The sequence below is a fragment of the Idiotropiscis lumnitzeri genome, chromosome 8, assembly GCF_059441095.1.
Source record: "Idiotropiscis lumnitzeri isolate Australia: NSW breed Sydney's pygmy pipehorse chromosome 8, RoL_Ilum_1.0, whole genome shotgun sequence".
In the NCBI taxonomy this organism is placed as follows: Eukaryota; Metazoa; Chordata; class Actinopteri; order Syngnathiformes; family Syngnathidae; genus Idiotropiscis; species Idiotropiscis lumnitzeri.
The window spans coordinates 8,202,233-8,217,309 of record NC_142398.1 but is presented as its reverse complement, the minus strand read 5'-3'; the positions used below and the strand labels follow the sequence as shown (position 1 = coordinate 8,217,309).

The 15,077-nt window shown below is 40.7% G+C and overlaps 1 protein-coding gene across 1 annotated transcript in view; it reads left to right on the top strand.

The window, feature by feature from the left end:
- Positions 1 to 15,077, top strand: part of fbxw7 (F-box and WD repeat domain containing 7) — a 92,509-nt gene that overhangs the window by 25,058 nt on the left and 52,374 nt on the right. The window contains exons 3-4 of the mRNA XM_088302713.1: positions 462 to 713; positions 2,087 to 2,590. Of these exons, the coding sequence (XP_088158839.1) occupies positions 531 to 713; positions 2,087 to 2,590 (687 nt within the window). The 5' untranslated portion in view covers positions 462 to 530. The remainder of the gene's footprint in view (positions 1 to 461; positions 714 to 2,086; positions 2,591 to 15,077) is intronic.

The following is a 15,077-nucleotide window of genomic DNA, read 5'->3' as shown; positions in this document are numbered from 1 at the left end:
CCATACCACTCACCAGGCCAGACCCCGCCTTGAAACATAATTCTACACACTCACAGTTCCGACAGTAAAATGTGTGGCTGATGACGCCTAATAGACAAAAACAAGACTTGCAGGCAGCTCACATGCACATTAATAAAGTAAAATCGTGTTTACAGTCACCTGCATGTGTGTGTGTCTGTGTATAGTGTCAAAGTGTCACAGGATGTCCCCAGCAGAATGCAACAGTGATAGAAAGACTGGAGGAGTCACAGAAAGGAATAAAACTCAGTGTCCTTGGACATTTGCGAGTCAACTTTTGTTTCCAGCCCAAAACTGCATTGAAGGTGATCTTATGTGGAAGCGCCGTCTTCCCCAGAAACGAGTGTTCCATTGGTCAGGCCGCAGTGTTTGCATCCACGTTTATGTGCCAGGAAGCTACGTGACTTATCTGACTGCATTTTCATGTTTTGTCTCTCCTGCAGCATGTCAAGACCTTCTCCTCCTCAGACAGCTTAGCGAAGGTGCAGGAGGTAGCAAGCTGGCTTTTGGAAATGAACCAGGATCTGCTGTCGGGGGGCAGCAGCAGCAGGCGGAGTCGGGGCTCTGGGGGTCCGGCGGCGAGAGGTAACGCCTCCTCCTCCGCCGCCCGGGCACCCCAGCAGCCGGCAGAGGAGGCTGACGAGGATGAGCACATGAACCGGGTGCTCCAGGATGAGGAACGGCCGCGACAACAGGTGACGATGACAACAGTTTTACATTACAAGTGGAACAAGAAGTCAACAGCTGTTATGTGACACAGACACACAAACACGCACGCAAAACCGTCCACATTTGGATCACAGGTGAAGAGCATAAAGCAGCTAGTTAATTGATAGCTACATAGTGGCTAATGTTGCAGTCTTCACTTGACACTTCTTGTCAAACAGTTTTATTGTAATGCCACCACCTAACTAGTCAGCGGCTAAAATGACCGTTTTGACGGTTTATGGTGGGTTTACAAAGTCAAGGTTTCAATAACCGCTAATACTTTCCGCGCCGGTAATGAGCTCTGGGAATTTCTAAGCAGGGTACAAAGATTAGCTGCTTGCAAGTTGAGTAAACGAGACCCTTCTGAAGTTAATTGGAAGCCAGTCGTATTTTATTTCTCTCCTTCTTAGCGAATAGAGTGGGAAATTCTGAGCAGTTACGCACGGAGGAGGGGAAAGGTACTGAGCAAGACCAAAGAGACGTGACAAATATTGATGCAATTTTTGCACTTTTTTTTTTGATAAATGGGCATTTTTGTGAAAAAAGGGTTTCAGTGGGTACAAGTTGGCACCATGGACAATGAGGAGCCCCCATGGACCTTTTGTAAAAGTAGCACAGCGGTGATGGGATACTGTGACGTATGTTCTAAAAAGAATTAAAACACATGAATAATCTTGGCATTTATTTAAATTCAACAATACGTACGTTTCTTAATGTACCACATATTCTATATTTTGTTTAAAAATAAAATAGATTGGGTTCAGCAGCTTTGGTCAACATGGTGTTGGCAAGCAATTTCCGATGAATCTTTACACTCCTGAACAATCATGGCACACCTGTTTTCTGAAGCTGCGCCATGATTGGTCATTATCTGAGCCCTGAGCGACCGATGTCATTTTCAATCAACAGAAATGGCAACATGGCTGGCTCCTGACATGGCTAAAAACCGGTGGATTTTACTGCTCAACTCACATTCCACAAATATCCACAATATTAATAAGTTACATTTCAACTTTTGGGCCTGCATAGGACATATTCATGTAAATATGGTTGGCTTCCCCTTAAAGCATAAGAATATACTACAAATGGTTAGAAAATCCTAACCGCTATGTTTACCTGACACATTAGCATATTCAACAATTGATAAGATAGAAACTAAATTAGTGGCCTGAAAAACAACCTCAATAAATCCAATTTATACAAAATATACTTTTAAAGTGCATACCTCGTAAAAACTAAAATTCTTACGCAGTGTTTTTGTCGTATTAAACTCCCCTGGTTGTGTGCCACCCCAGGGCATTTGGGTGTGTGATCCATTTTGCACTCAGCTCAAATGTTACTGCTTTGTCCAAATCTTCAGCCCGAGACCTCGCAGGTGGACGTGGACAGAGGACCGGCATGGGTGCCTGGCGAGTCTGCACCGAGCAATGGCCCCCGGGGGGAAACCGGGGAAGGCGAGGAGGGTCCCCCCAGCAAGGTGAACCGAGGTGAGAAAGGACCCCGATGGATGTGGCGGTCTGAGCAGAGACATCGGACGCAGGAGGACAACGAGGAGGACGACGAGGAGGAGGAAGAGGAAGAGAACAACAATCAGAACAGCAGCAGTCACCAGGAAGAAGAGGAGGAGGAGAGGACTGAGGGAGGGCAGGAGCAGAGGAAGACGAGGCTGGAGGAAGAGGAGGACGATGAGGAGATGGACCAGGACAGTGACGACTTTGAGCACTCGGCGGAGAGCGGGCGTGAAGAGGAGGATGAGGAAGAGGAGGATGAGGAAGCGGAGGAAGGGCTGATGTCGCCATCCATCAGGAACAATGCGACAGTCGCCAGCAACAACGTGGACTCACACCAAAGCTCCAACAAGAAGGTAAGCGTCATTCTTCACTTGTATTTTGAATCTTTGTCGGCAAGCTGCCCAGCTGCAGTTTTTGGTCATACATTGGCGCCCTCTGTTGACCACAGTGCATTATTGCACTTGTTCCTTTTCTTTGACTACAAAAATCATGGGGGGAAAAAAAAAACAACATGCCCCTATTGTGGTATCTTAATTTATAAATGAACTTTCCACATTGAAGTTAATAAGACCGCCAACTTTTTTTATTTTCTCTAACATGGTTTCTGATAAAAAATATTACTCTAGAGTCTTATACTGTATGAACGCATACTTACTCCTCCTCACTGTTTTTTGCCTTTTGGCCATGCTTTTCCTCACTTTCTGCACCTTTTCCATCTTTTCATCAACCGAGATACACACCCCTCGGTTACTGTTATAATTAGGAGTATGCATGACTCCAATAAAAGGCGATTCATTAAATGTTGAACTTGATAAAGGACATTATCATATCTAACCATAGGAGTACTACAGTGGTACTTCTATGCCAAGTCGACACATACACCGATCATGTTTTTCTATGATTTCAAGCTTTGATTGCTGCTTCTCGACATGCACTTTCTAAGGAACGTTTTTTGGAAGAAAGAAATTTGGCAAATTATCTGCTCCAAAAACCTGGGACATATTTAGCTAAAATTATTAAAAGTCTTGACAAAGACTTGAATTACTTTACACAAGTCTTGCTGTTACATTTGAAAATCTCACTTCCGTTTATTCCTTGTTTTTGTAATTCTAGATGGTGTGCCATTTGGTTGCCATCAATGGTGGTTGTTCCTTGTATCACGCCACACCTTTCCAACAGGGGAGCCATTTATACAAAATCTTTGTGGAACTCATTCTTCACCAGGCTGTTCTATATGTAACCTTCTGCTGTACGGCTTCTGTGAACTGTTGCCTGTCTTGGGTCAGACACTCCGCAGCGACTATTAGCCAGGCCATTCATGCGTGTTTTTTCTAAGCGTTATGCCTCCAGTGCTTGGCTGCTTTTCCGGCTTCCATTTTTGGCTGATGTAGAGATAGAGACATTTCTTTTTCGGTGCTGGGCTTATTGGAAGGCCATAAAAGAGCGAGCAGGGAGCAAATGCACAATTTGTTGGGGCAACTGATGAGCCACGCTCGCAGTGAAGCCGCTCTCGCTTTGCATTATGTTGCCTATTTAGTAGGTATAATATTAAGGACAGGCTAAACAGCATTATCACCCTTCAGTCTGAATGAATAGGCTGAGTCAAGTCCATTATGCGGACACTCTTATCTGTTCATGAGCTTCTGCTATATGTTTTACAAAATCACCAAAGCAAAAATCAGCGTTAAGTCCGTACCTTGGTTTTACGTACACAAGTTCGGCATATAAAACTGGAACCAGTTTAATCACACCAAGCAGTAAATTATACAATAAAAGAATCCTCCGAAAAGTTCATGCAATAATATTCAAAATAAATGCTTGGATATTTCCCTTATAGGAAAGTGCAACACCAGTTCAACTGTCTCTTTGTACAGTCTGAATTAGGATGTTTAAAAAAAACACCAAAGGTGACAGCACAGGGTCATCGTGGTTGGCACGTCTCACAATCGAGTACTCATGTGTCAAACTCAGGCACCTGGGCCTGATCTAGCACACTACGTCATTTTATGTAGCCCGCGAAAGTAAATAATGTGCAGCAACTGCCGTGATTCTTGGGAAAATCTCCCCCAATTTTACATGTAATTAAAAAGATAGTCTTTGGATGTTGCAGCATTTTTTTTGTTCCCAAATCCACTTTAAAAGTAACTTTTACCCGCTGTGTCATCCATTTAAACGAGTTTCTCGTCAAAAATTAAACTGTTGTTTTTCAAGTTGTTCTCAGAAATTATTAAAATACCTTCTGTGATGATCTTTCCAATATAAAATAATCTGTTTAATTTAAATCGGTAAAAAATCTCAACCACCCCCCACCACCGTCTTGTTGAAAATTTGGGGCAATAAAATGTCTTTTTAGAGGTAAAACACTCGACATGACAAACAACTTCAATGGTCGAGATAGTTTTTGAAAACATTTATGTAGTAGTTGTCTTTATTTTTTTTAATTACTTATTTTAATCTCACCAAAACCTGGAATTTGAACAGGGATGTGGGGACTTTTTCTATCCACTATAGGGATTCGGTTTTTAGAATGATGCTTCTGTTGCCAGTTATTCCACAGACCACTAAGACACTGCTTGCAGTTAGAGAATGTTTTGCTTGAGGCATGGGCACTATTTGCATTAATCTTTAATTGTAGGCCAATTTGAATATGTAGTAACACACTGATACTGTCTGCCAAATGAACAGCTGCCAATAAGACGCTGTTGTCCACCAATTGTGCTGAACATACTTTTACGAATTCAGGGTGGGGGTATGAGCCAAAGAGGCGTCAACGAGCACAAGCTCGTCTGTCGGCCCCGTATGGTCTGCCTCCGATAGATGTTTTGGCGCACTAATCCTCAAACAATGGTGAACGTGAGAATAGAAGAGAGGTTAAGCCCAATGATTCTTTGTGTAGCCAGCGCATGTTTAGGTGTTTAAATGCACACAGGGAAAATTGCGTGATATTTGACCACACCCCAGTTGTTGTGATCTCACAGCCACCATTTTGGTAGAACATAACATAAATGAGTGCGTTTTTGTAGTTCTTTTTAATAAGGTTATTCTATGTATGAGGGCATTTGAGACTAGAGCTTCTGCTTCATTGATTCTTCGGGCTGGAGTGTGAAATGTGCCATTAATTTCAATGGGAATTTTAAATAGGTAAATGTGATCATCAATAAATCTGGAATCAATGAAAAAAAAGTATTTTCCCCAAAATATATTTATTTGCTTACTTTTTTATAAATTTGAGTTGATAAATTACTTTACAGCCCTGCAATTGGCTGGCAACCAGTTCAGGGTGTCCCCCGCCTACTGCCTGAAGATAGCTGGGATAGGCTCCAGCACCCCCGCGACCCTAGTGAGGAGAAGCGGTATAGAAGATGGATGGATGAACTACTTTTTTCTCAATGATTCCCTTTCCATACTGTAATTTCCTATGCAAAGTTTTCCAGTTTAAAAAAAGGACCTGAGATGTTTTTCCTGCGTTCAAAATTGCGTGGCGGCCACCGACAGCTAAATTTGTGCTCCCCCTAGCCAAAGCAATTGATATCTCTCAGCATGGCATAAATCTCCAGCTTGATTGAGAAATTGATGTGCCTCTGCAGCGGCTACATATTTTAACTGCAGTTGCGGCGTTTTGCCACTATGGGGCGCTGTATTAACAGCAGTGCACCAAAAAGACTTGAAGAAGCAACAGATAGAATCGTGTTTTTTCCAAATTTGTTTATCCGCTCGTTGGTAGTATCAGTGTCCTGATTTTCCCTGACACATGGTACAAACAGGTAAATATTGCCTGTCCCTTTTTTTTTTTTTTTTTAACCTACTTTGTATGGCAAGGCTCGAAATGTTTTTTTTTCCTTTGCCAAGCAGTTTTGTGAATCAATGACTTAATTTCAGGCGCAAACTTTGTGGAGCAATTTTATAATTAATTAATTTATTTTTTTGCACGTTAATCCCATAGAACCGAAACAAGAGTTTTATTAAACAATAAAAATACAACCATAAAATTAACTAGGGTTTTCTTTATTTTTTTTTCTTTTCTTATTTTTTTTTTCAAAATCAAGTTTTCAACTTAACATTTTGTTTTGTGTCTTTTTTCAGTCTGGAAGCAAAGCTAAATTTATTGGAATAAACCTCTGCTGTAATGTAATTTTATAAAATGTATTTAAAAAAAATATTCCTTTTATTTGAACCATGTAGAGCTATAAAAAAATATGAAAACACAAAAAAACTATTTCCAGTTAAACTTTAACAATTCAACTTTTTTCTGAAAAATCTCTCCAAAAATATAAATGTACCGATGTAAAACAGCGCACCCTGTATCGGTCTGTCGTTGTGAAGAAGGAGCTGAGCCGAAGGGCGGCGCTCTCGATTTACTGGTCGATCAAAGTTCTTACCCTCACCTGTGGTCACGAGAAAGACCACGTGTGGCAGATAATGGATGGATGGATATGTAAAACATTATAAAAAAAAAGACGAAAGTTACTTGGCCACTGTAGATGTTTTATCCCCGTCCTCACATCTTATCCACCATTTGTTTAATTTATCGATTACATGTTACTCTTTTGACCACTGTGAGTTCATAATAATGTCCTCTGCCTCTTAGTTGACACTCAACTTTTGACGTTTGTGCAATTTCCGCCGCTGTTGGGGAATTTGAGAATGCTAGCAATGAGGAAGTTCCTCGGACACGTGCTCGGTGGTGTGATGCATTCCGCCGCCAAAGGTTCACGGGAGCAGATTCCACAGCGCCTCTAGGTGGGCGGGGTTGGCGGAGGCCATGCGTCGGGCGGCAGCTGCTCAGCAGTGACATCAGAGGGCAGACACTTTTTAAGGGGTGACCGTCAGCAGGGGAGTTTGGACTAGACTGGAGCAAAGAGTTGGTACTGCTTGTTCAAGGCATTTGAGGAGTTTCTTTACATCTTTCTGGAGTATGAGTTGTTAGTTTCTGTTTCCTCTTAATTCACAATGCTGCGGCATTGCCCCATCCCTCGTTTCTCTTCCGGCGGCGCCCGTAGAAAGACTGTAAAAATTGATAAGGACAGGGCTTCCACCAAAGCTCCACCGGAAACCAAAATACTCAATGTGGTTGATCCAAAAGACCTCGTTGCAGACCCGTTACCCCATCAGAAAATGCTTCGGATATTTAGTATCAACATAATCGCTCAGGGTTTGCCATTCTGCCGTCGACGGGTAAGTGTCAAATGTTGTTTTATAACAGCAAATGTTGAGCGTGCTTCCAACAATCCCATTGAAACTGACAAAATGTATTTCTTATCTAAAACTGTTTCAAGAATGAACATAACTCAATTGAGCACCACTTAAGTTTCAATGATTTCTGGGATCTTTTTGAACAAAACCATACGTCAGTGACAGTAACCTCCCATAACAAATTTCCAAAAGTCGGGGACCATTATTTTTTGGGATGATTCATATTATTATTAGTGTTATATATGAGTGAATATTGGCAATTGGTAGCCTTTTTGCCTTGTCGCTTCCCCCCACAGAGTGCCACCCTACATGTGACCTTACAAAGTCTGTCGCCTTCGAGCCTAATTTTAGGTTTGATAAAACGTCGCGAGAGAAATTATACGTCATACTTCAACGGGAATATACAATGTACCTTACCTGCCAGAATTCGCCGATACGCTGTATTTGTAGGGTTGTGAACCAGACTTGTTTGATTAGTCAATTATTAATTTTTTGGAGCGAGTCATGAGAATAGTGCCAAGGTTAACCAACCATCTGTAGATGAACCTGATTTTTTTTTTTTTTAAATGCAGTTATTTTTTTTAGATAAATGCTGAAAACGTGCAAAGACAGAATAATTTAATAGTGATCAGGCTATAGTGCTAAACATTTTTTCATCGTTTCAATTGCCAGGATTTATTTTTTGGCGGTGGGGGTGCCAAAAATAAAACCAACTATGCATTTAGGATTTCTGGCATGAGTTGGGCCACCCGCCCTGAGCACTGTCATTCTATCGGTGGGTGTCCGCCGCACTTGCCAGTTCATTTCTATCGCTACTGCGTGCAGTTAGTTAGCAAGCGAGCTGCCGGTCACCGTTGTTAGGAAGCATGTTTGCTGGCGAGCTAGCTAGCTAGTGATCGTAGAGTCGAGCGTATTTGATTGACAGGTGAAGGTCGAGGCGGACATGTCTGCAGTGCATTCAGCGGGCACCCCCACAGCACCCGAAAGATGGGAGGGGAAAGCCTGTTTTTCATGCTTGTACTCTGCTCTCCCCAGGCCCCCCATTCACAGGAACACATTAAAACACATTTTTTGTTAAATTAAATATATTATGCCAATTCATTTAAAATTACAGAAAAAAAGTATTGGAGTTTTTGAATTATTTCTTTTGGGGTAATCAACCCTTGTGTGGACACCACTTTGGTCTTTGCAGCTGACAAAAGTCTGCCACAAAATGTTTTTTTGAAGTGGCTTCCATGAATTAAAACTCTGAGTAATTAACAACCTCATTAATGTTGTTTTTCTATTACTGCATCATAATCTGGGGTGTGTATTTGAGATCGTCACTTCACCAGAATTAAAAACGATACAAATCCAATTGGGTTGTATAATTCAGAACATTAATTTTCACTTAATAATTGGTCTGGATATTATTTTCCCAAATGATCACATCTAATAACATAATTTTACAAGTCATTTGTTCATTATATAAGTGGAAATTGGAACGGATGACTTTAATTAAAAAAAAAAAAGTTGGTTTTAATGAAACAACAGAACTCAATGAAGAAAAAGAATTTCGACCATTTACGTTGCTTCAAAATATCCATGGTGTGTTCTTAAGTTCTGTGACAACATCTTATTAATGCTATTATTAGTAATGATCTATCATTTGTTCATGTCAAGGGTGAAGGTGAACAATTACGTATGTATCTTGGTGAAAATTGTGTATTAGATTTACACGAAATCCGCCACACATTCATCATGACAATATGCGGGGAAAATCAATTGATGGTTGACAATATTGGTTTGAAAATGCTGTTTATCTAAGATTTTTGGTACTACGTTTCTGAAATTTAGACAGATTGGACAACGCATGTTCCAGTATCTTTTGCATGAAGGGCACCAGCACATGGATGCTAAATGTTATCTTGTGAGTGTATGCTTTATATCCAAGCAGCGGCTATGTGGTTGTTTCAAACTCATATAATTCTCTGGTTTTATGTTTAGTTTGACAGTACCATTAAACTGACAATGCTAATAAACATCTTTACACCTTTCTTTTGAAGACCATTTACTAATCATAGTGCACCACTTTATAAAATATATTGATTTGGTGCCATCCAACATCTGTCGGCAATTACCACCCTTTTTGAGGACTCAAGAAAATGAGCAAAGCTTTCCTACGGAACGTACTGCTAGTCTATTTTGGTGCTGTTTTCTGGGAATTTTGCCATTTGGGTTCAGTGCTTAAGTATGATTGAATCCCAAATTAAGAGTTGATCTGAGACTCCTTCCTTCCCTTCCCAAGCACATGATTCAGCACCCAGCTTTTGCAGTAGACGCTATGAAAAAATCTTAACTGTATGCTTTCGTTTTCCGACCTATTGCCTTTCCTCACCCAACCTTACTGTGCAGCCTGAGACTGCAGGCTTGCACAGTAAGATGATCTTGACTTTTTTTTTTTTTCGTGTGTGTGTGTGTGTGTGTAGATGGATAGATATGGATAAAAGCGACATGAAGCAAGCTTTTGTCACCTTTTCCATCTATAATGTAGTCTTTGGCCACTATTAGATTTCAATTGACCAGTTCAAACCATTTCCTTCTCTTTTATAAAATAATAGTTTCTATTGTAAACTTGATTCCACTATAGTCCTGATTCGTGTGATTAACACTTAATGACCATTTTTTGAAAAATTCGTCGTTTGCGTTCAACAAAATGGACAAAAATGCCTTAAAACTTGCATTTAGCTGACGACGTTACTGTGACGTATCGATGCATCGCTGGGAGCAAAAGGTTTTTGGTTTCCCGATGAGGAAGTTCTACTTCCATCATGGTAAAGTGAGAAAGGAGCATACAGTGGAATACTGCAGGAGGTTGAATTCTGTCGCTCTCAGGCTTCAAATAACATGAGGGGACCATTGGGGGGCATCTGCCGTTGGCTATTCTGAGACGTACACCCCATTCCTGGGCATAGCGAGGTCAGCTTCAAGTCGCTGGCGTCAGGCCGAAACCTCCTACGTCTATTTTTTTTTTTTAATTGTTTCTAATTGTCAGTCTCTAAAAAATATTTATCGTTGGTGTTGAAAATGTGACAATGCATTTTGTTTTGTGGTGTTCCTGAAAAGTGATTTTGGGAGCAATGTTTCTGCCATATGTCAGACTTTACTTTGGTGATCAAGCTAATGCTAATGCTTTTAGCTGTGGGATTGCTGTGTGAAAGTGTTTTTCCTGAATTGAGACAGGAGAGAAACTTGACACATTACACCAATGGGAGTAAAAACGGACGGTTTTCTTATGGAGTTTGCAGTATGCTTCATCTTAAATAATGTCCTTGATTATGTTTTGCAAAGTTCGAAAAGTATGCTTTGTGAAAGATTGACTGTCACCTCACGATTACCGAATTGTCGTTTTTTCCGTTCTGTCCTGTATCTCCTCATTTTGGAATTTTTTTTTTTTTTTTTACAAGCAGGTGTTGGTCAAATCATTGTTTGATTGTTCAGAATTCAGTATCATGAAATTGATTGTGGATAAAGCTGGAGTGCAAAACTCCAACAGACATGAACTACTATAAGTTTGCCAGCATCCTGGGAATTGTTTTTTTTCTCCTTATTTTTAAAAGCTGCGTAGCAATATTAGAGTTGGTAGTTATGTCTGTCTAGCATGAGGAGACCCACCCTCAAGTCTCAAGGTTAGGGTTGTTTTGTTTTGAAGCAGCCATTTTAGTAATTTTCGTCATTTTCAGGGGTCCTTCACAAATGGTAAATGATCTTTCACTTGTATAACACCTATTAAGGCCCTCAAAACGGTCCACACTGCTGTCACATCTACCTACTGATGACATAACATCAGGAGCAACTCAGGGTTCAGTATCTTGCTCAAGGATAATTGGACATGGTCACAATGTCTGGTAATTGAACCCGCAACCTCTAGGTTGAGCGTAATAACTACCAAATTTGAATCTCATTTACTTGACAGATTGATGACATGTTTTTGCAGACGTTCCAAAACATTTACATTTGTCTCGGCTTGCCAAATTCTGCAGGAAAATTTGCTTTTTTTTTTCTGGTAATGAACAGTTACAAACAGTTTTCCACACTGACGGGAAATGCTCAATTTAGAGAAATTTGAGTTTTCGTCAATGTGATGATTCATCACAATCGAAAACATGACATTCTAATAAGTCAACTCTCTTAAGGTCTGAGCCTGACCAAATGTCTTGCATGAGGTCAAGGTCCTGCTCTGAAGAAATTCATAGTCGCGCTGCTCTCTTGACTGGGATTCAGTTACTCCATGCCTGATACTTTGATTTCCAAACCTTCCAGAGTCTGTTTCCCTAATCTCGTTGCACACTTGAGTATAATGACAATAAAGGGATTTCTGATTTCTGATTTCTGACTGGGCGTGCCCCTGATGCATGTGAGGGTCTATTCAATTAATTACCACTGTTAAGTTAACTTGACACGGCTTCAACGTTTAGTTTCATTATCTGCATATTTAGATTTCTTGTGCTGCAAATTGCGCCTGAATGTTTCATCTCATGTCCGTGTCATTTTCCTATGACTCCTAGGCACGCTGTACTCTGGTTATAAGCAAGAACGGCCTCTGAATGCATCTTTAATAGGCTGTAACCAATATCGTTTTCCTGATGCGATGGCTATAGGTATGTGCCCTGCTGACGGCACTCCTGACGCTCTGCACTGCGGTTTGGACATTTGCCGCAGTCCTTGACCTCTCAGGATGTTATTCTTTCTGCCCTACCCCTTTTCTCCTCCACTGCGAGATATCTTGTTTAGCATCTTTTGTTCCATCAACCGCCACCCCCACCACCCCCTCTCGTTTGATATCATGAAGAGCAGCGTGAGGGCTTTCCTCTGTTCAAACCGCACATCCTGTGCAGGCTGAAGAAAAAGAAGAAGAAAAACAAGCTTGAGCCGTGCCTCTTCCCGGTATTCGCATTCAGCCGGTGTAGTATCAAGTGCATCTATATTTAACAGCAGTAAGGGAATGGTATTGTAGGTGTGTGTGCGTGTGTGGACGTGCATACCTCAACGGGCGTGCCAGATCGCAAGGCGTAAATCTAAAGAGTTGCAACAAAATTACTTTTTTTTTTTTTCATTAATTAGTCGCTGAAAAAAAAGAACTTCGGGAAGCGCCTTAGGAATTTTATTATTCTTATTATTATTTTGTTTATGTAGACAATTCATACCAACCTCGATAGGTGAAAATCATGACAATTTTTTAATTTATATATATATATATATATATATATATATATATATAAAATACCATTTTTGTCCACTTGAGGTCACCATCATCACAGACATTACACTGAAGCAGTACCTGTGACATTGAACTCAGAGGTTCACCCATCAGTCTATTCCCATCCTGCTATTCCAATGGAAAGTAACTAGTCCAGCTGCTGGCAGCTAAGCTAAGTTACACACGACTTTGCCCAGGGCTAGTGAGTTTTGGGGAATCCATCCAATAGATTTTGGGACAGGTCTAAAATTAATCAGATTGCTGTCTGGCCAATCAGGAGTTGTGTGAATAACAAGCCTTGATTTAATTTCCTAATGGATCAGAGCATAACATAATACAGTTAAAATCTACTGCGGCCCTAATTACCCTGAAAAATTAAATCTTCGTGACTAAAACCAGTATGCATTTTAGCATGACATGACTATATCAGAAATGCTTAACCAAAATTAAATTGTATGTTTTCCAGAGCTGGGAACTTGACCCTTTTTTTGCGGGTCAGTCCCCCACCCTGTGGTCGCGACCGAGGTACCGTTCCGGCCTCGACTCACCGGCCTTATTCATAAAAATTGTCGGCCCCCAACCCTTCTTCACAAACATGCCCAATGCAAGTACGTTTTAGTTGTTTGCACATTTCCCTGAATAGGTTGAGATGAACTTTTGGCCGCCTCGCAGCCACATCACACGCACGGCGGCTGGACTAATAAACACCTCCGGCCTTGCTTAATAGAGCCCTTTTATTTTATTTATTTATTTTATTTTTAAATTTGTAACCCCCACCCTACCCCAAAATTTGGGGTCCGGGCCGGATGGCCAGACCATTCCGGCCTCGGGACGGACTGCCCAGCTCTGGTGTTTTCATGTGATATCGAGTCTTTTTCGACCCTCACTTAATACCCACTTGACCCAATATGCCTTTCTGGTGTTGCCTTTCTTATACTTACAAACTCCCTGTATTAATAACAAAAATATTAAATAATTAAAATAAAAAAGATTTATTGATAACCAGTGCAAAATACAAACTCAAGTTGACTGAACAACTCAGTGATCCCGGACAACTTGAGCTTGATTTGCACACGGTATTCACCCAGTTTACCTACCTTGAATTCCTCTCAAGATATGACGGGCTATTTCAGTGGAACTTATACCCTGAATTATTTGATAACAATCCCTGCCAAATGAGCAAGTGATGATATTTAGTGTCCGTGAGATATGTGTCTCTTCATCTGACCCCGGATAGAAGCATGAACACGATGTGTTCTATAGTACTGTGAGGCGTTACTGTTGGTAGGATGCATGGAAAGGAAAGGGGCCAGGTTCCTGCCCTTATCTTCTATAGTATTTATTTGCTCCGTTTAATGACCTTGCTGGTTCGGAAAATGCTGGTTTGAATTGGAAATGTGAGATTTAGTAGCTATGTCTACCATCAGTAGATCAACAGAAAAGTCTCAAGAACCCAGTCCTACAAAGAGGTTCAAAACAACCATTTGAGTCGCTTGTGCAATTTCCAGCGGTCTTTCAAAGTGGAATCACTTGTTATACGGCTAACGTCTACCAAATTTAAAGAAATATATATTAATTACACTGGGTGCTGTTCAACTGAGAACAGTCGCAGTTTATCAGTACGTGTGGTTGCAGCATGGCTGCACACAAAGAAGTCAACCATGATCAATGTGACAAGATTTCCAAAAAATCACATTCTGTCAAAATGATGAGTCATCACTCCAACCTGAGTTACAATGCACCAAATATTTTGAGAAACTCAATGGTCTGTTTTGGGAGAAATACTTTTTTTATTTTTATTTTGTGTTTGCATGTGTGTGTCTGCTACTCGGCTGATTGGGTATTGACTGATAAGATCCTGTAGAAAAATGTGTTGACTGTGTGTTGTTGTTTTTTTGTTGTTGTTGTTGTTGTTGTTGTTGTTTTTTTGTTTTTTTTCAATATAGAAAATTCAGCAATGATGGCAGTGCCTTGTCATGTAGCTACGAGCATTTTGGTTTGAAGCAGCCATTTTACGGTCATTTGCGCTATTTCTACAAGCCCTTGAAAGATGAGCTACTCAGAAATTGAGTCTGATTGCTGCCAAATTTGAACCACAGACAGACACGCGGATGATGCGATGCTTGATGACTAGCAATAAAATATGAAACTCACGAAGCCCTATGTGGAAAAAAGTCTTCCATCTTGGTTTGCAAAGGGTATTTTAGAGTAATTTTGGTCATATCCAGGTGTTCTTCAAAGGCTGGCTTGGCTTGACCATTTTGTGATTGTTACCAAAATTGAAGGACGGAAACTAGACGGGTAATTTAAAAATGCTCAATAGTAGTTTTTGTCATTGCCTCTCATCGAGTTTGAGTGACTCGAAATCAGTTTCACCAGATAAAACTTTTTTCACTGCCAATCCGATA